This window comes from Conger conger, chromosome 4 (assembly GCF_963514075.1).
Source record: "Conger conger chromosome 4, fConCon1.1, whole genome shotgun sequence".
NCBI classification, from domain to species: Eukaryota; Metazoa; Chordata; class Actinopteri; order Anguilliformes; family Congridae; genus Conger; species Conger conger.
Window position 1 is genome coordinate 6,957,088 of NC_083763.1, and position 20,800 is coordinate 6,977,887.

The 20,800-nt window shown below is 42.8% G+C and overlaps 2 protein-coding genes across 3 annotated transcripts; both read left to right on the plus strand.

Moving 5' to 3' along the window:
• Positions 1-454: 454 nt before the first annotated feature.
• Positions 455-9,665, plus strand: crsp7 (cofactor required for Sp1 transcriptional activation, subunit 7). 2 transcript variants are annotated; one of them, XM_061239999.1, is made up of 3 exons: positions 455-785; positions 6,777-6,854; positions 6,972-9,665. In XM_061239999.1, the coding sequence occupies exons 1-3, from the start codon at positions 714-716 to the stop codon at positions 8,691-8,693; spliced, it is 1,872 nt and encodes a 623-aa protein (XP_061095983.1). In that variant the 5' UTR covers positions 455-713; the 3' UTR covers positions 8,694-9,665. The 2 variants fall into 2 exon arrangements, with proteins under 2 accessions (XP_061095983.1, XP_061095984.1); XM_061240000.1 differs by having other exon boundaries at positions 6,780-6,854.
• A 391-nt stretch (positions 9,666-10,056) lies between these two features.
• Positions 10,057-20,680, plus strand: LOC133127695 (solute carrier family 35 member E1-like). Its single transcript, XM_061240772.1, has 7 exons — positions 10,057-10,108; positions 10,652-11,092; positions 12,639-12,709; positions 13,631-13,768; positions 14,531-14,656; positions 15,624-15,869; positions 16,462-20,680. The coding sequence occupies exons 1-7, from the start codon at positions 10,060-10,062 to the stop codon at positions 16,696-16,698; spliced, it is 1,308 nt and encodes a 435-aa protein (XP_061096756.1). The 5' UTR covers positions 10,057-10,059; the 3' UTR covers positions 16,699-20,680.
• The last annotated feature ends 120 nt before the right edge of the window (positions 20,681-20,800 follow it).

A 20,800-nucleotide genomic window follows, 5' to 3' on the forward strand; every position in this document is an offset into this window, starting at 1 on the left:
CTGGTGTAAAATACGATGGGATGTGGTGGACTTCTCTCTGAATTTGTTGGCGGTGTGAATGCCAGCATTGTTGGCGTGAAATTCGCTTTGTAAGTGGGTTTAATCTTCCTTGTTGCTATGGCCTTCAACAAATCATCTCCGTTATACGGTATATCTTCCTTGTCCCTAGTGATTAAACTGGTAGATGCCTACGTTTGTGCGTAGTTGCGTTGTCCTCAGGATGCGTCGGGCAAGCGTTTTGCAAATTACTGTGGAAATCACTGAACTGTAGTTCAATGGTGGAAATAGTGAGATGCCGGAAGTCCCACTAGCGGAACTCCTTAACGTTGGCACACATTACCAATTTGAACCAGAACCGGAACTCATTCTGTTACCCCGGAATAGATGTGAAGAGAGTAGTCTCTGTTATTTCTTTAGTCTCTCTGTTGTTTCTTTAGTCAGTGCATTTCAGGGAGCAGAGCAGAAAGCTAGCTAGATGAGCGCCGGAGAGGTAGTGGGGCACAAACGTCAAAGAAGCTCACTCTCCCTGGACATAGCTACATAAAACAGACCCCGATCTATAAACACACAAATGGTGCAAAAAGCACCACAGAAAAGATGGGGTTCTACCTCCTAGCACATCTCCCGAAAGGCCTGTGAGTGTCTGCAAGTCACCCACCCGTCTCTTCGGAGGATTCCTCTCCCCCCGCCAGTCGAACCGCACCAGCCAGGCAATGACAGCGGCCTCGGCAACCCCGCAGCAGATGAGAGACCGGCTGCTGCAGGCCATCGATGGCCAAAGCAATGTGAGTAACTTAATGGTCCTCCTGCGAACACAGTCCCCCTTTTACCCCGGTCCTTAAGTGGCTTGCTATCTAGATACATGGATGAGGCTACCAACAGACTGATTCAATGGCTACACGACTCGTGCAAACACAAACAGAGACTCCTGAATTTCTCATCTGCCCATGGCTCCAACGTTTCTTGTAACGTTAGCTACTTATTGCACCCGACAACAGTGCTGGACTTGACTGAATATCGTTTTGAAAACATTTAACTATTTAGAAAGCTAGTTCGTTGGAAACATGGGTTTGTTTGGTCGCAGTTATTTTTCCAGCAAGCTCCTCCGGTGTGCTCTCGCTGGGCAAAGAAGTCTAAAGCTAGCTGTCTAGAAAGTGTATGGCGCGATACGATGAAGTGCATCCACGATTCAGCTAGCAAGCTAGCTAACTTAGGTAGCTCGTTGTTTTAGCGGTCTGGAGTTTGGGGGGGACGATAAAGGCTGTAAATTATTGGTGGGTTTGGCAAAATATTCAATTCCATGCCATCAGTAATGCCCACATATGCAACACTGGTCAAAACTGTCAATCCAGTTATCGTGTAAAATTGGCAAGCTAGCAAGTAGCTTCCTGTCTGTTTGTCAACTGGCTAAGTTACACTGCATGTGTCATTGCCAGCTGGCTGGCTAAGTTGGGAGGAAAAACCCCAAGTTAGGGAAGTTCGTTAACTTCAGTAGCTTTCACTTGAAGCTAATTACCAAATTAACTATCTAGCTAGCTACCTATCTAACTGCCCATCTTTATTTTGAATGTTTTAATCTTGGTCAACTTGATGGCTAGCTACTTGGGACAAAGCTGGCTAATGTTGACGAGTTTTTCTTAAAGAAAACTTGTAACAGTTAATCAAAATGTTATTTCGCTGTCGTGCATTTCAGATCGTCCCACGTATTGCTTAGTCAAGTTATAAGTCACCGAAATTAAAATGGTTGTGTTAATTTCTAGGTCGTACAATTAGTTAGACGAAATACTGCCACCATATCTCTTGAGTCACGATGCATGAGCGGCCTTTGTGTAGCCACTTCCGCCCGGCTTGAGTCCTTAGGAAAGGTCGTGGTTGCGCTCTGCTTGAGGCCCAGAAATGGGTACACACTGAAGTGTTTACAGCTGAAGTTAGACTTGTCATTGGTTTACAAGTAAAGTTGCCAGTGTGTTGCGGTTCATGTTGCATTTGGAAAATGGTTGATTGGTAAAGCATAGGTACCAGTCTCTTTAGTGTTTATGCTTGCGTGTAACTGACTGAACGAATTGGTCAACTATCCAAAGGGAGTTGACCAAAGCATAGGTACCAGTCTCTTTAGTGTTTATGCTTGCGTGTAACTGACTGAATGAATTGGTCAACTATCCAAAGGGAGTTTAAATAATGTGTCTCCATGGAAATGTATCAGAAGCGACGTCAACCTAAGCAAGGGGGAATTAATGGGGACTTTTGTATTGGCTTTGTAACGTTCATATACAGTGCTGACTCAACATAAATTGAGTCAGCTTTATTTGATCACGAGTGTATAATTTAATACATGCACTCAGTGAGCACTTTATTTTGTATTTACTTATTTTCTTTTAGAGTCATTGGTCTTCTGCTGCTGTAGCCTATCCACTTAGAGATTTGACGTGTTGTGTGTTCAGAGATGCTCTTCTGCGTACCACTGTTGTAATGTGTGGTTATTTGAGGTACTGTCACCTTCCTGCCAGCTTTGACCAGTCTGCCCTTCTCCTCTGACCCTCTCCCATTAACAAGTCATTTTGTCTGCAGAATTGCTGCTCATTGGATGTTTTGTTTTTTGGCACCATTCTCTGCAAACTTTAAAGACTGTTGTGTGTCCGGACAGCCGTTGGGCCCATAAGCAAAGCCCTTAACCCTGCATTGCCCCAGGTGAAGATTGTCTCCTGCTTAGTCTAATCAACTGTACGTCGGTCTGGATAAGAGCGTCTGTCAAATGCCATAAATGTGATATAATATAATGTGTGCGAAAATCCCAGGTGATCAGCAGTTTCTAAGATACTGTCTGGCACCAACAACCCCATTCTGATGATTGATGTGGACATTAACTGAAGCTCCTGACCCGTATCTGCATGATTTTAAGCATTTCAGCTAGTGATTAAAGTTTGTATCATGAGCAGCTTTTTTATTTTTTTATTTTCATTATAATTGTATTGTTTCAGGGAGCAGGATATGATTGTGGCATGTGTGGCAACAATATCTGGACTATTGCAAAATCTGTTTTGTTGTAGACTAATGTGTTATGAACAGCTTCATTAACATATAACATTAACATATCAACTTTGTGACTAGTTTAATATTTGTTATTTATCAAAATGAGTTAAAATGTTAGTCACAAGCCTGTAGAGTGCACACATCCTGAAGCCATAAAAATTGTAGATGACCGGATCCAATTCACAGGTATTTGAAAATACAGTGCGGAAAATGCATTTTCATCAAATACCGTTTATTTATGATCAAAACGTAAAATTTTATAAATGCTTAGTCTAATCAACTGTAAGTCACTTTTGATAAAAGTGTCCGCTAAATAACACAATTATTATTTCTAACATTGATATCAGCAAATACCTTTTGAAATATGCTTAAACTGTTTCGCAGAATCATCTGATACAGCAGCCGTTGTACACATCTGCTGCTCGATCGTCACAGACGTCATTCTGATCGGTCTGCATTGCTTTCATCGCTGTGGTCGGTTGTACCAGTTAACATCAGGGAGCATCGCCTGTTTGTTTCTTGCAGTGAGGAAAAAAAACCATCGTGTAGACGAAGCTTGACTTTGAGCACAATGTTAGTGATGCTTGATGACGTACTCTGGCAACCTGTTGGGCTAGAAATGTCTGCCTTTTAATTTCATAGGCCGCAACCGACGATGTGTGTACTGAAAATTCTGTTTGAACAATAGCAAAAGATACGGGTACAAAAGTGACCGCCCATGTTGTGCTGACAGAACTATAACTATTTCTTCCACTTTGTTAAACCTCAGTCAAATCCCATCTTCATCTCCTTCTGTTGTACCCGAAGCACTTCAGTGAGTTTTGCACCTTCCTTGCAACTTTTACGTTTCATACCATGAATTGCTGTAGTTCTTATTTGTGCTTTAGTGTGGTGCCTAGAACTGTCAGAGTTGCTTTGAGGAAGGCATTGTATCACATGAATATGATCTCCTTTAATTTATTCTCAAGCCATTTTCGTTAAATTCCAGCGTTCTGACGGCCTTTATTACTGCAAAGGTACAATGTCTAGAGACCGAGACTTTGGTCAGCTGTTACACCCAGTTACTTTTTCACGCTGAGTGCGCTCTGTCTGTTCCTGCCTGGAATCATTTCTAACGTGTAGCAATGTTAAAAGTCATTTCCTTGGAGCAGGAGTACAGCTTGCGTGGGACCCGAGGTCAAAGAACACTAATGTCCCTGGTTTGCTCCTTGTGTTTTCACAAGAGGAAGGTCAATCGCAGAATTTCTGCTACTGCTGAGAAGCAGTCGTTAATTCACAGATAAGAAATTAACATCTCTGTTCCTGATTTCCTTATAGTCACTAGCACAAGTACACCGGCAAGAAGTACCCCTACAAATAGTATAAGTGGCTATAATATGAAGCCCACATTTGATTACCTCAGAAATGAATTAGTGTTGACTATTTCAGTTACTTGTGCAGTATTTGCCATTGCACATTACCTTTTCCTAAAGTTGTGGTGTTTTTACCAGGTTTTTCAGATCAGATAAATCCAGCTTCTGTTGGAAAGGGAATATTGTTTAAGACTCCATCTGCCTCCGATTACGGAATTCTCTGCGCGTGCGTGTCCCCTTGTATTTGGGTAAGAAATCAGCTGTGTATTAAAAAAAAATGTATTCGTTTCAGATATTTTCTTGGGTAAGAAAATAGCGTATAAAAGTGTCCTATTACCGAAGGGGGGGTCTGACCGCAATGAATGTCAAAACTCACTGAAACAGCACCTGCCGTTCTGGTGTGTGGCTTCTCAGTTGATTCTGGCCAATGTTGCAAAAGGTCTGACTCAGTTCAGGTGGTTTCTGGCTGGTTGTGAGACCTTTGCTTGGTGTTTGACCTCATTCATATGCGAGCATTGACTGAAAACCCCTACACGGCTCCTGAAGGGCTTCCTCGGATTGCACAGATGTTGGGTCCTATATTTAGGGGGTACGTGGCAGCGGTTCTGCGGAATTACATCTAAAATGTAGAAATCGCGAAAGCCGAACAATGCCAGTAAAGCGTGTTTCCTGTATTCATACTTCAACTTGGATTATTGAAATGAGTAAACGTCTCATAATGGTACTCTGTTCTTTGTCAGTTAAAACCTGAAACTGAGCCTTCTTTCAGTCCGATAAAAACGCACGGGTATCACTCAGCTGCACTTGTGAAAGTCCATGCAAACTTACTTCACTTCCTTACATCGCCTTGCCTCCCCATCCAGACAGATGGAAAATAGACGCTGTATACTCAGTCTATATATAACATTTGAAAACCTTTGAGAGTCGGTTATATAAACCAGTTAATTTGGATGCAACTCATCATGAAATTTGAACAGTTGATGTTTATCATTCTTTTAAATTAATTCTGCACAAACTCACACGCACGCACGCGCGAACACACAAATATACGCACCCACACAAATGTACATCCACACTAACATTTCTTCCAACGAGTGCGTGTGCAAAAAAAAAAAGTTGACTCTTTTTTTAACTGGCGAGTTTGAAAGTTTGAAGCCATTAAGAGCCCAGTCTGATTTCAGGCAGCGGGTCACTGTATGAATGACCACTGTAGATATTTAACTCCTTTGGAGTCTTTTGTGAAGTGAGCAGACTGTGTTCACAGCTAACCAGCACTGAGGGCTAATTACACCTCTGTAGGACCCAGCACAGGTCAAAACTTTGATCATGTTTTGTTGTGTAAAAATACATTTGGGATTATTCTGGGTTATTTTGGAGCTACTCATTTCAACAGCAGGCTTGATGTAGGATTAGGGCCTGATACATGTAGCCAACTCTAGGTGATAGCAGCCATCTGCAGTGTGGGCTGTGCTAGGTTTGCCTATGGATTGAGGTAGGATGGAGCCCTTTGTTCTGTGTTTACATGTTGAATCATGGTTGGCTGTTGGCAAAGTTCCTTTAGGTTGAGTCATAAAGAGGCCAGGAAGGTAGAGTGGGACATTTTTTAGCTTCTTTATGAAAAGGTAGAGTAAGTTCAGGTAGTTTCATTAGTCATTTGTAAGAAACAAGAATATACAAGGAAATGGAAACGCCTGTGAAATGTGTATATGAATCAATTCATCATTGACAATTAGATGTACTGATTATTATCATTATTATTGTCAATAGTATATATTTTAATATCACATTTGAGGACATCACATTTTTCAATACAATATTCAGGGGACATTCAATTAAAATGCAATAAAATCTATATTTGGAAAATATTTTCACTGCAGCATTTTTGCCTTCCAAGACACCTTTTTTGTCCAAAAAATCTTAAATAATGAAAACGTTTTTTTCCCTCCTGAGTCTCAGGAGGTTAAATAACGCTGTGTCTTTAAACTGATTCTAGCTAAATATGAGAAGCACTACTATCACTTTGTACTGCTATAGCCATTGTAAGTGGTGTGTGACAGACAAGTTTGACCTCATTAATAGTCCTGAAGATTAGCATGAGAGCAACTTTTCAGGAACTTCATTTTGTTCACAGACTCAGGACAGATTCAGTAAAGGAGGGAAAATGCTAACGTGTTTACAGGAATGAACAGTCATGGTTCAGCTAAATGAGATTTGTAGAAGGTAAGACGGACTAAAGGCTAATGCATAACGTATCCTCGGCTAGGCCTTAGGTTGACTTTGACGCTGACGCTCTGACGTAAAAATGTTCATACTGGAAGCTGTTTTAGAAGGTGTGTCACTTGAGGGTTTGATTGGAGCTGTACTCTTACATGTTTTTCGTGTTTCATTTTTCAGCAGATACGCAACATGGTGGCTGTAATGGAAGTAATATCCTATCTGGAGAAATATCCAATCACCAAAGAAGCACTTGAGGTGGGACACTTGGGTGGGAGGTTCAGAGCTTGTCAGATAAGTGCATTTTAACATGCAAAGTAAAAATGTAGTAATAAAAATAATAATACATTTTTTAATATGTTTTTGGAAATTCAGGAAACCAGGCTGGGGAAGTTGATAAACGATGTGCGGAAGAAGACGAAGGATGAAGATCTTGCTAAGCGTGCCAAGAAGCTGCTGCGGAACTGGCAGAAGCTGATCGAGCCCGGGCAGACGGAGGCCCTGGCGAAGGGGGGTGTGGGGACCCCCGGTTCGGCTAATGGCGGCCCCCTCCCCTGCCGGACTGACCCCTCCCCTCCGGCCGTCATTCCCGCCGGTAAGCCCATCTCCGAGCTGAAGAGCAGGAACGACATCCACAACTCCCACCCCGGGAAGGCCGAGAAGTCCGGCGGCCGGAAGCGCAAGGGCGCGCAGCGGGACGGACTGCACTCCAGAAAATCGGCGCAGGAGCCCGTGCACAACTCCACCCCGCCGTCCACTAACGGCGTGGGGGGCAGTCCGGAGTCCCTCCCCAGCCCCCCGGACCCCGGCCCGCACCCGGCCCCCGACAGGGGCCGCACGGAGCACCTCGACAACAGCAGCGACAAGCACGGCAAGATCCCCGTCAACGCCGTCAAGCCTCACCCCAGTTCACCGGGACTTGTAAAGCTACCTAGCACTTCCTCCCTGCTAAAAACGGCGGTGTTGCAGCAGCAGGCCAAAAAGGACGACGGGGGCGGAGGGGTGCAGCCCCCGCCCCCGCCCCACAGCCCCCGCTGCTCCTCTTTCAGTCCGAAAAGTTTGAAGCAAGAACCCCCGGCCAAGAGGCCCACAACTTATGCACCTAAAGGGACTCTGCCGAGCCCGTCTCCCAGCTCCAGGTTTCTGGACGTCTCTACTCCAGTGCCCTCTCCCTTGCCTTCACCCCAGCCTTTAATCCCCCCTGCCCCTGCCCCGGCGTCGCACACAGAGGGGCCCCCGCCCCTCGAACCCAAGCCCCCTCTGTCCTGGCACGGGCACGCCCAAGACCACCTGCACCTTCAGCCTAGCACCGGGTTGCCAGAGCTTCCACAGGACTCCCCGAAAAGCACCTCGCACAGCTTGTGCACCCCGCCGCTTGGACAGACCTTCTCGTCAGAGGGGGCCAGAGGCGAGGCCGAGGGGGCGAACTCCTGCTTCGAGGGCAAGAGGAGGAAGAGGTACAGGCCCAGAGACTACACGGTAAACCTGGTCGGCCAGCCGACGGAGGAGAGCACAAAACCGGTCCGGTTAAAAGACCGCAGGCTGACCTTCGACCCCGTGACGGGGCAGATCAAACCGCTCGCGCACAAAGAATCTTACCCGGGCGAGGAGCCCCCGGGCCCTCCCCCGCCCCCTCCCCCTCCCCCTCCCAAAATCCACCGGACAGACCTGCCCCCGCCGAACCCCAGCGCGCCCCTCCCCAGCCCCTTCCAGCAGACCAACTGGAAGGACCTCTACAGGAACGAGATCATCCAGTCCTACCTTAACATCCAGAGCAGCGCGCTCACGTCGTCCGGCGCCCAGACCCCCGGCGCGCACTTCTTCATGACCGAGTTCCTGAAGCGCGAGGAGCGCTGCGTCAAGGAGTCGCGCAAGACGCACGTTTTAGTGGCCGACGGTCCGGACGCGGACCTGCCGGGCGTGAGCCGGGAGGTGCAGCCGGAGGACCTCAACAGAATACACAAAGAGCACTGGCCGGGGGTCAACGGCTGCTACGACACCAAGGGCAACTGGTACGACTGGACGCAGTGCATAGCCCTGGACCCCCACGGGGACGAGAGCAGCCTCAACATCCTGCCATATGTCTGCCTAGACTGAACCCTAGCTTTTGGTTTTGTTTTTTTTTTTTGTTTTTTTTTTCCTTTTTGTATTCTTCTAAAAGGAGGAAACGTGTTTTAAGTGTGTACACTGTGAGCAGTGGGAAGGCAGGTCAGCTGGCTCCCCATGGCCTCCCTCCTGAGAGAGAATAAGTTGGTGTAAAGGGGGGGGGGGGAACGGTAGTCATATCTGCCGTAAGGTGTCGCGCAAACCTTTTTTTGGCGGGTACAAGAAGCTTTATGTGGCATAAAAAAAATGAATAAAGTTTCCTTATGTATGCATATATTTATTTGACATTTCATTTTCCTTTTATTTTTGGAAGTTTATAAAGACAAGATGTGCAAAAACTGTAGAGCTGTTCTGTTTGCATCACATCTCTTTGTTTGGCCTGTTCTGCAATGCAAAAAAAGGCATACCTATGTGTTACTCATGTCCTTTCCCACGATAAATTGGTTGGTTGACGTAGTAGCTACCAACATTCCATACTCCTCCCTACCCTTGTTTACTGTCACCCATCAGTTTTTCTTAACATACAGGGAATCTGCAAAGAAGACATTTTTAAATAAAATTAAATAATTTATTGTTGGACACATAGTTTTTTTTTTTTCTCTTGGATTGGTTGATCTTCCTCTGTTTATGCATCTCTGGAAATAAGGTGAACATCGTAAAAAATGGAAAAAGACAGGATGCTACCGCATTGCAACTTGTGCTGTGAAGAAAGTACAAAATGCTGTATGCTGGAACTCATTACCATTCCTTTAGATATTGTTTGCCTTACGGAACTATCATAACTTTTTTTTTTTTCTTTTTTTTTTTTTTTTCTGTTTTTTGGCAAAAACAAAGAGCCTTAGTGAATGTACAGAAATTAGATTTCTGTGTTCAGTTTGATACAGAAGGGAGCAACTTTACTATTTGGTCCTTTTAAATGGACACGTTGATATAAATGTGTAAATAAAAATTGCACAAAATCTGCGCATGTCTATGCATTTTAATACAAAGCGTCTTTACTTCACCCAATTCACATACATTTTTAAATGCCAAGACCTGCATTCATAACTGAGATGTTAAATTTGCGGTTATCGATTCAGTCTTACATATGGTATGGTATGCCAGTTGCAAAGACCAAGACATTAATAGAGAGTACATCGAGGTAGCTTTGGGACGGACGAATAAACTGGCCTTTCCTGGTTGGTGTATTTTCTATTACAGATTAAATTAACATACAGATGTTCTCATGTGTCCCATTGGAAACAACTTTGCAGGTAACGTTTTGACATTCTGTGAAAGTGTACATATTTCATTTTCACATTTAACTGTACTGCCCTCTAGTGTTTGTTATGACCTACGGTTTTATGGAGGACAGAAAATGCGTCATACCCTGTGGGGCTCCGTCAGACAGAGGCTGGAATTCAAACGTTAAAACGGTTTAATCTATCCCTGAACGTGTATTTTTAATCGTTTCAGTCTGTAATCAGTGTGGCTTCTTACGGTTCCATTGGCTACATCAACTATGTTAAATCAATTAATTGACTGCATATTGTTTGAAGTTGTGAAACCCAGTGGGGGTTTGTTAATCCTGCATTCATCGGTTATTAGAATACATGTTGTGTGCAATAATTTAAACGATTACATTTAGACATTTAGACTGCATGTTTATCTTGAAACATACCTTTGAAATGTTAAAATAATATGCTGAAGTATGTTATTTATACTTAAGAATACTTCAAGTATAATTATATCAAGTAGGTTATGTTACGTATAGGCTATTATGTTTTCTATTAACTGATATGCCATGCTATACGTGTGACGTCGCCCTAGCAACACTGCCAAATTTAAATTCTTGATGGAATAGTTCCTATCCGAACTGCCATGTCCGTGTACTGTCCGCTATAATTAATATGTTTGCCAGCTTGAAGGTGGCGTTACACGTTCCTCTCCTTTGTGACTTATTTCCGTAGAATGCGCCAAGATGGTTTTCTGTAAAGGAAGTGACGCACGGGGCAAGCCGTCTATATGCTCCGCGTTCTACGTGTACTCTCTGGCCCAGCTGCCGGCGGGTCTGAATTGGAAGATGGCTGCAGTGGAGCGTACGCCTGTTAAGGAAGGAGTCCGGATCGCGTTGCTTTGTCTATGTTGGTATACCGTCAGCTCTGGAGGAAACGTCGTCAACAAAATCATTTTAAATGGATTTCCCCATCCTGTCACCGTCTCGCTCTTTCACATTTTATCTATTGTCGTCTTCCTGCCACCTTTACTGCGGGCATGGGGAGTCCCAAAAACTGAACTGACTGGGAAATACTTCCGATGGTATATTCTGCCTTTAGCTTTTGGAAAATACTTTGCGTCTGTGTCCGCTCACTTCAGTATATGGAAGGTTCCAGTGTCCTACGCTCACACAGGTAAGCAAGCCTCTTACACAGTTTTATCGATGCATTTAGCTATTGTACCAATGCTAATGTTGGGTGCATCATACTGGATAGCAACATGTGAATGTTATTAGTTGACAGCTAGCTAAGGTTTATAAGGTTTTGCATAGGCTATCCACCAAGTGACTGTCCGCCATTCACGCCCCCCCCCAGTCGCACTGCTAGGCTACTTCTAAATTATATCTGGCTACATTCTTCTTGTTCTTTCCAGTGACTCTAAAGTGAGAAGTTTGTATTTGCTTAAACGTCGACGCATGGAAATGTAATGTCTTCTTTCCTTCAGACAATCTCCTATTAATGACCCTTTGCTGTGAACAGTAGACTATGATGTCTAACGTTACCTGTAATTATTACACTATTGATCGCAAGCGCGCAATGCATCCGGGATCAAAATCAACATTCTGTAGTGTTATCTGATACCTCGAGAACGGATACGGAAGTGACCAACTTGGGAATGGAATCTACAACCCTTTGCTATAATAAGAACAGTTCTGTGATAATAAGCCGGGGTCTTTAATGATTCCTCATTACTGTGCAACTCTGCCTGGATCCAACATTGATAGTCTTCATTTGGATACGATCGCCTCAGCTAAAAGTTGTCAGATACACTCTCCTCGTAACCCTTGAAAAACTCCTTACTTACGGAATCGCAACGTCTGCAATGTCTTTACAGTTGTGTACACAACTGTTTGTGTGCTTGGGTTCACACGACGTCAGGAGATAAAGGGAGCCTATTGGCGTCTGTGCTTTCTTGTCTACGCGATTGGCTGATTGTACTGTGCATGTGTGGCATAAGATTTGATAAGAGAGGAATTAATGGCGCGTCTTCATATTCACTTCTGTTCAGTAGTATACCCTATTCAGTGCTTGTGGTTCTTGCCTCGTGTGTTTTGCAAAGGATGATATAACGATATCCGGCAATGTAATATAATTATTCCCTTCATATTGCTCTGTATCAATATAACCTTTAATCAATCAATCAATCAATCAATCCCCAAATAATTAAATCCTAAGACTGACTTTGGATATCACAGTGGGCCCAAACAGAAGCTGGAGCAACACAAGTGCAAGTTCTGTTTGCCAGAAGGGTGTAGCAGTGATGACGTAGTCTACCCAGTGAAGGTGTGATCACTTTCTGCCACATCAGTGTCACAGCTGTGTTCTCGAAACCAGTTCTTTCCTGGAGGAAGTCTAGAAAAACAAATACTGGATTTGTCTAAATGCCGTAGGCCTTGAGGCTGTTTCATATTTTATCTGCCATTAGGGCTCTCTTATCTTGAATAAGTATATGCTGTGCTATTTTGTCTTGCAATGTTTATAATGCTGTTCCACAATTTTAATCCTCATTAAGTTGTGTACTGAACAAGAAATGCATTTCATCACATGGGAACTCCAGTTTTTCCACTTATTTTTTTTTTAATTATTATTTTTTTAACAGTATTCTTTTGTTACCGCCGTTCTGTGGGGTCTGTAAGTTGACCCCATTAATGTTGTCCTCTCCATTTCCTCTCCGCCGTAGTCAAAGCCACAATGCCAATATGGGTCGTCTTGTTGTCACGAATCATCATGAAGGAGAAGCAAACGACAAAGGTACGAGACAATGCACAAACACTTTTTTTTTTAAATCCTGGGTGGGTTATTTCCTTTCAGGGAATAATGCAGTGTAATATGAGCCACAATACCTGTTCTTCATATTCCTGACCGCTAGTGCATTGGAGTGCAGTGTGTGGTTGTTGGCATCTGCACATTTTGTATTGAAAGACAAAAAGACAAGTCTAAATTTTAAACTGAAATCATGCCTCTTGGATTTTTGGCCTGTGAGCCAGTTTTACAGCCTGCAGTCTTCAGTAGAACAAGAGTGTACCTTTTGGAGGCTAGCTGTGTCTCTGACAAACAACAAATGGTTGTCTCCAGATGCCTGGCATGTTGTTGAGACATACTAATGTTGATGGAACTGAGGAATCCTGTCTCAGTTGAAACACTCCTACCTCTCTCAGGACGAGACCGACTGTGTCCCGCTGTTGAGAACTCCCTCTCATAGTCACTAGGGCCTGTAGTCTGCACTCCTGATGAATGCTTTTTACCAGTTAAGCCTTTGGGAGCCTAGTACATTGTTTTGTGTTTTGATAAATGTATACAAACCCATTAAACTGATATGTAGCCTATTCATGTGCACTTACTGCTCTGCGTTTAACAGGCACGACTGTGATGAACAGTGCCAAATGAATGTTCAGTTAACTTGCAATAAACTATGAAATGTGTTTGTCTGAACACTCGATGTGTTGTACACATAGCTGCCAAGTGGTAATATCCATTGCCAACTTATTGTAGTTATTTGGCAGGCTTGATGCATTTAGTTGAATGAGCAGTGGCTTGAAAAATGTAAGCCATAGTACTATGTCTCCCACTGGTTGTGGGAAATGACTGAAGGAGAATTAGTCCTGCTGCGTGATCTGTATACCCCAAAGGTAAAGGCTCTTGAGAATTTTGCTCTACTTCCTCTCTCCCCAGGTGTACCTGTCCCTCGTACCCATAATCGGGGGTGTGCTTCTGGCCACCGTGACCGAGCTATCCTTCGATCTCTCCGGGCTGATCAGTGCCCTTGCTGCCACCCTCTGCTTCTCCTTGCAAAACATATTCTCCAAAAAGGTAAGCGTGCCAAATGAAGCCTGTTTGTCCAGTCAGAGAAATCCAGGTGTTATTTTGGTTAGATGAAGCAGAATTAATATTACTACATAGCAGGTTGATGGGGGTTCTTTTGCAGCTTAGGTTTGTGTGTAATAATTCAGTCTCTCAATAGCAGGGTGCTGGCTGCTATGGCCTCCCATTGAAAACACCTATAGAGCGATCATCAACAACCCTCCCAGTTAATATAACTGTTCATCCCAGTTAGTCAGTGAATGATTATTTATGATTATTATTTAGTATTTCATGAAATATTACTGTGTGTCCAATTTCACTTCAATTCATAGACTGCTGGTCATGCTAATTTACACATCCATTTTATTCTGCAATGTTAACTGCAGTAGGTCAGTACTGCATCCCTGCTAACTTATGAATCAATAATGAAAGTGTTTTTAATTTCATACTTATTATGTTGCTTGTTGCTTGCATTTCAATCAGCTTGTGTTGCATTTAGTTGAAAGAATTGGAGCAGAAATGATCCCCCTGGATCAAGCAATGTTTACTTCTCCTGTCCATACAGAAAATACAAATATAAAGAGGGCTTTTACAATGACATTTCCCACCTTCCCTCGATTTAAACTTTGCATAAGTAACCCCATGTTCATGGACACCTTGATTGGGAGTCAGTGGTTTCAAAGTTTTTTTCTACAGACCTTTATTGAGCTGTCTGGAGGGTCCTGAACTGTAAATTGCCTGATGTAACATGCTGGTTGTCCTTTTGTTCAGGTTTTGCGAGACACACATATTCACCACCTACAGCTTCTCAACATCCTTGGATTCTATGCGGTGTTCTTCATGGTGCCCACCTGGGTACTGGTGGACTTGCCTGCGTTTCTTGTGGATGCAGACTTGGTAAGTCTAAAGACAGTTTTGGATGGCTTGACCCCCAAGCCCCACCACCATCCAGTCATGTAGTAATAAACACTGGTCTTCAAAAATGTTCCTTCAGAAGTTAATGTCACAGTACATCAAATGTCCAGTAGAGGGCGTACTTAAACAAACTTTGTACTCTTACCAAACAAATACTTCAGTGACCCTTGCAAAAAAAGTTGGACCATCAGTGTCCACCAGAGTGCAGCAAAGCACACGAAGACTTCCCAGAAACCGCAGCAGCCACAAAATTGGCTGCCCTCTGGGTAACCATTTATTCCTTATTCCTCAATGTAAGCTGAGTTTAAACCATGTTTACATGCAAACTTAAACTCGGTCAATATACATTATACATTACAATATACATTACATTACATTATTATCCAGGGCGACGTACAGCTGATTAGACTAAGCAGGAGACAATCCTCCCCTGACGCAATGCAGGGTTAAGGGCCTTGCTCAAGGGCCCAACGGCTGTGCGGATTTTATCGTGGCTACACCGGGATTAGAACTACCGACTTTGTGTATGCCAGTCATGTACCTTAACCACTACGCTACGGGCCGCCCTGTAATATACTGCATGAATGTTTATCCCACCATTTTCACTGTTTGTATATCCCCTCCCTATCACATCCTGTTCATCTTCAGTTCTAGTGTGAGAAAGAGCAACATTGTTACAATGCAAAACATTTACATTTAAAAGATAAAAGCTGATGTGTGCCATTTAATACAAGTCAATAGTCACCTTCTTAATCAAATCCAGTGTAGCGCTGCAATTGTGGCACGGCAACCGTGTTGCATCCGAAGTTGATGTGTTTTGGCTTTCACAGTGCACTGGTCAGAACTTGTAAATCTTCGCCTAAAGTTTCCATGACTGTGAATTGGTTATGAATGATCACTTTCTAAATAAATGTCTGTCTGTTCCCCTTCTCCTCTCCACGGTTCCCAGACGGAAATGTCCAACTGGACTGGGACCCTCCTGCTCCTCTTCCTGAGCGGGTTCTGCAACTTCGCCCAGAATGTGATCGCCTTCAGCGTGCTGAACCTGGTCAGCCCCCTCAGCTACGCTGTGGCCAACGCCACCAAGAGGATCATGGTCATTAGCATCTCACTCCTGCTGCTGCGCAACCCCGTCAGCTCCTCTAACATGCTGGGCATGCTAACAGCCATCCTGGGGGTCTTCTGCTACAACAAGGTGACCTCTCGTTCCTCTGTTAACCACCTGTACTATACACTTATTTAGCTGACAGTGTAGCTGTAAGTCCAACTATGTCGTTTGGGCAATCCCCCAGGAACAATTTGGGGTTAAGGGCCTATACTATACAGTTTCAGTAAAGACTTGTGAACTACAAAGCTGATGCTCTTTTCCAAAGCGACAAGGTTAGACAAAGTGGGGGCCAATGCAGGGTTAAGGGCCTTGCTCAAGGGCCCAACAGTTGTACTGCTTTTATTGCGGCTACACTGGGGCTTGCATCACCAACCTCCCAGGTACCAGTCAAGCACATTAACCACTAGAATATAGGCGATGTATTCAGCTTTCAGCCAAGAGCACTTTATTTCAGCACTTCATTCAGAATTTATTGGAATACGGGGGCAGAATTGCATTTCTGTTCGGGCCTTTTTCCCACTGCATGCCCAGACCTAAATTTAGCCGGGATTTAGACGGGAGTTCTCCCAAGGATTACGCACACAGAAGGTTTAAAAGTTCTTTCAGCGACGTCTGGTGTGCAATTCGTCTTGAAGCAGACGTTGTTTATCTCTCCTTCTTGCTGCTAACCTTCATGCAGGCCAAGTATGATGCAAACCAGGAGGCCAAGAAGAAGCTACTCCCAGTCTCCAAGCAAGACATGATGTCCTTCGAGCACGTGAGCACGGGGTTGGAGAAGATGCAGCCCAACGGTACGGTGCCTTTCCCGCACGGGCCGGACGTTCAGTACGGCCGGAGTAACGTTCTCACCGACCACTTCCAGTACAGCCGACAGGCCTACACGATGGGCTACGGGTCCAACCAGTACGACGTATAGGCCGGACCGGTGCCGGGTCGCTGAGACTGTTCGATTACCCGTTTCCTGTGTGTGTGAATGGTCCCCTGTGCTGTCCAGACCTGCTGTGGGGGGAACGGAGGGGGAACACCGAGGCTTTGGGCAATGAAAGGGGCAGACCTGCAGATTCTCACAGAGCGAGAAAGGCCGTTTGTCTTGACAGGTTCCCCTCCCCTCCGATTCCTTTTTCTCAGCTTTTAAACACAAAGAAAACATCTGGTGAACTGTGAACTTTTCCCTTTGCTTTTTTTGTCGCGCAGACATTTTCTCCTTTTGCTGCAGAAATCATCGTTGGCACGGATGTTGCGCTAAACTGGTCGTCTGCAGTATTTTCAGCCCAGTTTCCGGTCGGGTTGAACAGACTTTCTCATGTGGTGTAAGTGTTATAAAAGGTTAAAGTCTTCTCCTTCTCCAAGGCCCCCTACTTGTTACTGATGTTTGCAGATTTTATTTAATTTTTTTGTTCATCTAGTCATATAATGGAAGTAAACTTGGTTTGTTTTCCAACTGCATTATTTTCTGTAAATGACAAATGGCCAAAGTGTTAAGATTTAGGTGCAGATATTCAGGATGTCAACATTTAGCATGATATTAAACATGCATCTTTGTTAGTGCTCGACTTATTCAGTTCATATTCAAAGAACTGACAGGAGATCATGCTTGCTCTGTGTGTTTTGTGGTTATACAGTTATTTTATCAAATCTCTACTGAAAATGATGCCCAAACATTATACATCTAAAAGGGTCAGTGGCTGAATTAGCCGTGTTTAGGAATGTCCGCCATTTTGAAATGTTATTATATAATGGGTCAGTTTCACAGACACAGATTAAGCCTACTCCTTGACTAAATTCAATTTTGAATAGAGGATCTCCAAACAAACTGGCCCATTGGTTAGCAGAGCTGTACCCTGTCACCTCACCCTCACCCTGACCCTGTCAAAGACCCGTGTCTGAGTCCAATGTCACTGTAGATATTCAGTTTCACATCTATTTATTAGACTCAACTAGTCATTGCACTACTGATGTAATGATGACTACTGGAAATTGAAACAATAGAGATCTCGAACCCTGACTAAAAAATAAATAAAAAATAAAAACTATTCTGCAAAGGGATGACAAACAAATTCAGTACCAAGTGTCTCATGTGACTGGTTTAATGAAGCAAGCTTCCCACAGTGACAGAATGCTATGCTACCCCAGGTCATTCGGTGTGGCCCTATAGTGAACTAAATGAGATGGCAAACATGCTGATTTATCCCATGGGTGGTTCAGGTCTGTTCTGCTCCTCATTGCAGATATGGTCTTGGGTCCTGTTTGCCTTGGTTTATGTCTGCTTACGGTCCTACGTGTTGGTTCATGGTCACGTACTTGCCTGTATATTACTTGGTTTTTGACGGGTCTCCAATGACCTGTGGTCTGCCATTGCTTGAGTCTTTGCAGAAATGGGATTTTCTTTTCACCACACTGTTATAAAAAAAATAATGATAACCCTATCAGAGTAATACAAAACTGCACAATTAGACCAGGTGTTTCATTTTATTTTTCATGTGGAATGCTGTTTCCCACAGCTAGTAAGTCTGACCCGTTAGAATTCTTCTTTGCTCTGTTAGAATGATGACTGGCATGGCACGCACAAAATAATCTCTGCTGTTCTCATTTGTCAGAACTTCACCAGTCTAGATGAGGGTCAAATGTAAATGTCATTTTTAATTGTGGCATACCACAGAACAGTACTCCCTTAATTCTTTTGACATGTTTCATTAACTCAAAGGGTTCCTTGTTCTAACCTGAAATCAACAATCTTTATGCTTCCTCCTATTTTTTGTACAAAGGAAGGTTTAATTATCAGGCTGCTTAATTTTTTTTTTTTTACCAATAAATTAGTACAAATCGGTGCAATAAAGGCACCCTGCATGGTGCAATTAGAAAAGCAATGGGATTCTACAAGTCTCAGACTTGGAGCTATAGCTTTAAAAAAAGTAGTAGATTCACATTGAGACTGATTGGTTAGTACTGCAGTAATTTGTCATATTTTAAACCTTATTCACTTTCCTACATTGTCATTGAAGGCCGCTATAACTGAGAATCTGCTCATTGACATGTAAAGCTACAGTACCGGTTTGTGCGCGAGTGTGTGTGCATCGGTATACTCCACCTGCCGCACATATTTTAGGCAATGGCACAAATAAGCAACAGTTGATAAAGGAAGCTTAGACGGGCTCTGTCGTCCAAATTAAGTCCAATGCGGCCTTGTTGTGTTGTTTGTATGCATGGAGTGTATATATGTACAGTTTCGCTCGTGTAAATATGCGGTTTTGCCGATTTTTATTTATTTTTATTTTATTTTATTTTCCCGAAAAAAAAAGATCAGCTTTATTGTCGCGATGTTTGAAGGGTTGACCCTTGGTATAGATATATATTTATTTATATTTTGTCGGCACCAACATTTCAGTGAATGACTGGTTTTCTCGATTTTCAAAGATTTGACAGATTGTCCAGGTGAATGTCTGAAATATTCACAAATCAATGAACTCTAAGGCCAGTTAGTAATGTATACATTTCAGGAATTGTTTCAGACAGACGTTAATCTTTGTGCGCCTTCATTTTGCACGTATGAGGACGAGAATAAATTAATTAAGTAATGCACCCCTCTTAATTACAAACAATACAGGATCCGGCAGGCAGGTCGTATTGCTAATGATATTGGTCTCATTGCTGTTGCAACCATCAATTTTCAGAAGTGAACATCAACATTGCGTACATGAAGCGTTTTCAGGAAAAGACGAGTTATTATTGCTGTTTATATTACTTTTAAATGGTGATCAGTCTCTCTCAATGTGAAAAAAAAAAACACAAAAAATGTGAGTGAACTGAAGCCATTGTTTACCATTATCCTCCCCTCAAAGTTGCTTTTATACCTTTTTTCATGTGAAATGTATTCGGGCGTCCAATGTCCGAGTAAAAAAAACACACACAGACCAAAAAAAAAACGTTTGGCAAATACATTATCTAAACTGTGCATATACTGTTTGAAACCTCAACTGTATGATGTGTAGCTATTTGCAAACATCTTATTCATTGTATAACTGAAAGTTGTATGTTGCAGAACTCTACGATTCCGACGTCTGTTTCAGGACATGGCATACTAAATCTTTTATATTAAAAATGACTATTAAATTAACTTCTGATCAAATGGTCTCATTAGTTCCCTAGATTGATTGCATTGACCACGGTTACATGTACGCAATGTTTCAATTTTAAATGCAAATTCTTATCAATTTCTTACATCGTTAGTTTGAGTCCGTTTTACACATTGTGTAACGGACTTCACCGAGTATCTCCGTCGTGACGTTCCCATTCGCCTACCGCATTATATTTCAACACGTGCGCTTGTGAGCGCTTACTGCAAACGTACTACTGGTTACTCTGATCAATAGACCTATGTGTCGCTCGCTACATGCCTGATATTCCAGGTTATTCTGAGTACGTATGAGCAACATCTCATATTCCACTACTGATTTTAGGGGTACAATACTGCATTATTATTAGTATTGCATTAAATAATATGTTTATATTGTCACTTTATATTCGGAATGTATGTGTAGGAAAAGGCGAGATGGTGTATCTGCATGTAAGCGTGGTTTTTGTGAGAATTTTAAGCATCTTCGTCATTTAAAAATAGCGATTCTGGGACTTTTTTGTCATTAAGTTTGTTTCTATTTCCTGGAATGTACATTATTTGCTGATAGTATGGTTTTTTTTTAATGCTATTGTGCAAAATGCAGCTTTAAGTTTGATTTTGTTTCAAAGAAAAGCAAATAGTATTTTTATTAAACCACAGTTTATAGATTTTTATTTACATTGTCTGGGTACTTAAAGTTGTGTAAACCAGTGCATCGGTGCGCTGATCTCTGCTTCAGTTGAGTAAAATACAAATTTTGTCAAAATAAATGATGAATGCAAAAGGTTGTGTAATTATTTTATTGAATAACCTTAAGAATGCACGTTTCATCTGACTATGTGACAAAAATATATTTACACCGCATACAATTAGTTTATAGTTTATTTCTGGAAAATGGCACCAT

Coding starts and splice junctions, on each gene's coding strand:
- crsp7 (XM_061239999.1), top strand. CDS start 714: ATGACAGCGGCCTCGGCAACCCCGCAGCAGATGAGAGACCGGCTGCTG. Junction 786..6,776: donor CCATCGATGGCCAAAGCAAT/GTGAGTAACTTA, acceptor TTCATTTTTCAG/CAGATACGCAACATGGTGGC. Junction 6,855..6,971: donor TCACCAAAGAAGCACTTGAG/GTGGGACACTTG, acceptor TTGGAAATTCAG/GAAACCAGGCTGGGGAAGTT.
- LOC133127695 (XM_061240772.1), top strand. CDS start 10,060: ATGCGTCATACCCTGTGGGGCTCCGTCAGACAGAGGCTGGAATTCAAA. Junction 10,109..10,651: donor ACAGAGGCTGGAATTCAAAC/GTTAAAACGGTT, acceptor TTATTTCCGTAG/AATGCGCCAAGATGGTTTTC. Junction 15,870..16,461: donor GGGTCTTCTGCTACAACAAG/GTGACCTCTCGT, acceptor ACCTTCATGCAG/GCCAAGTATGATGCAAACCA.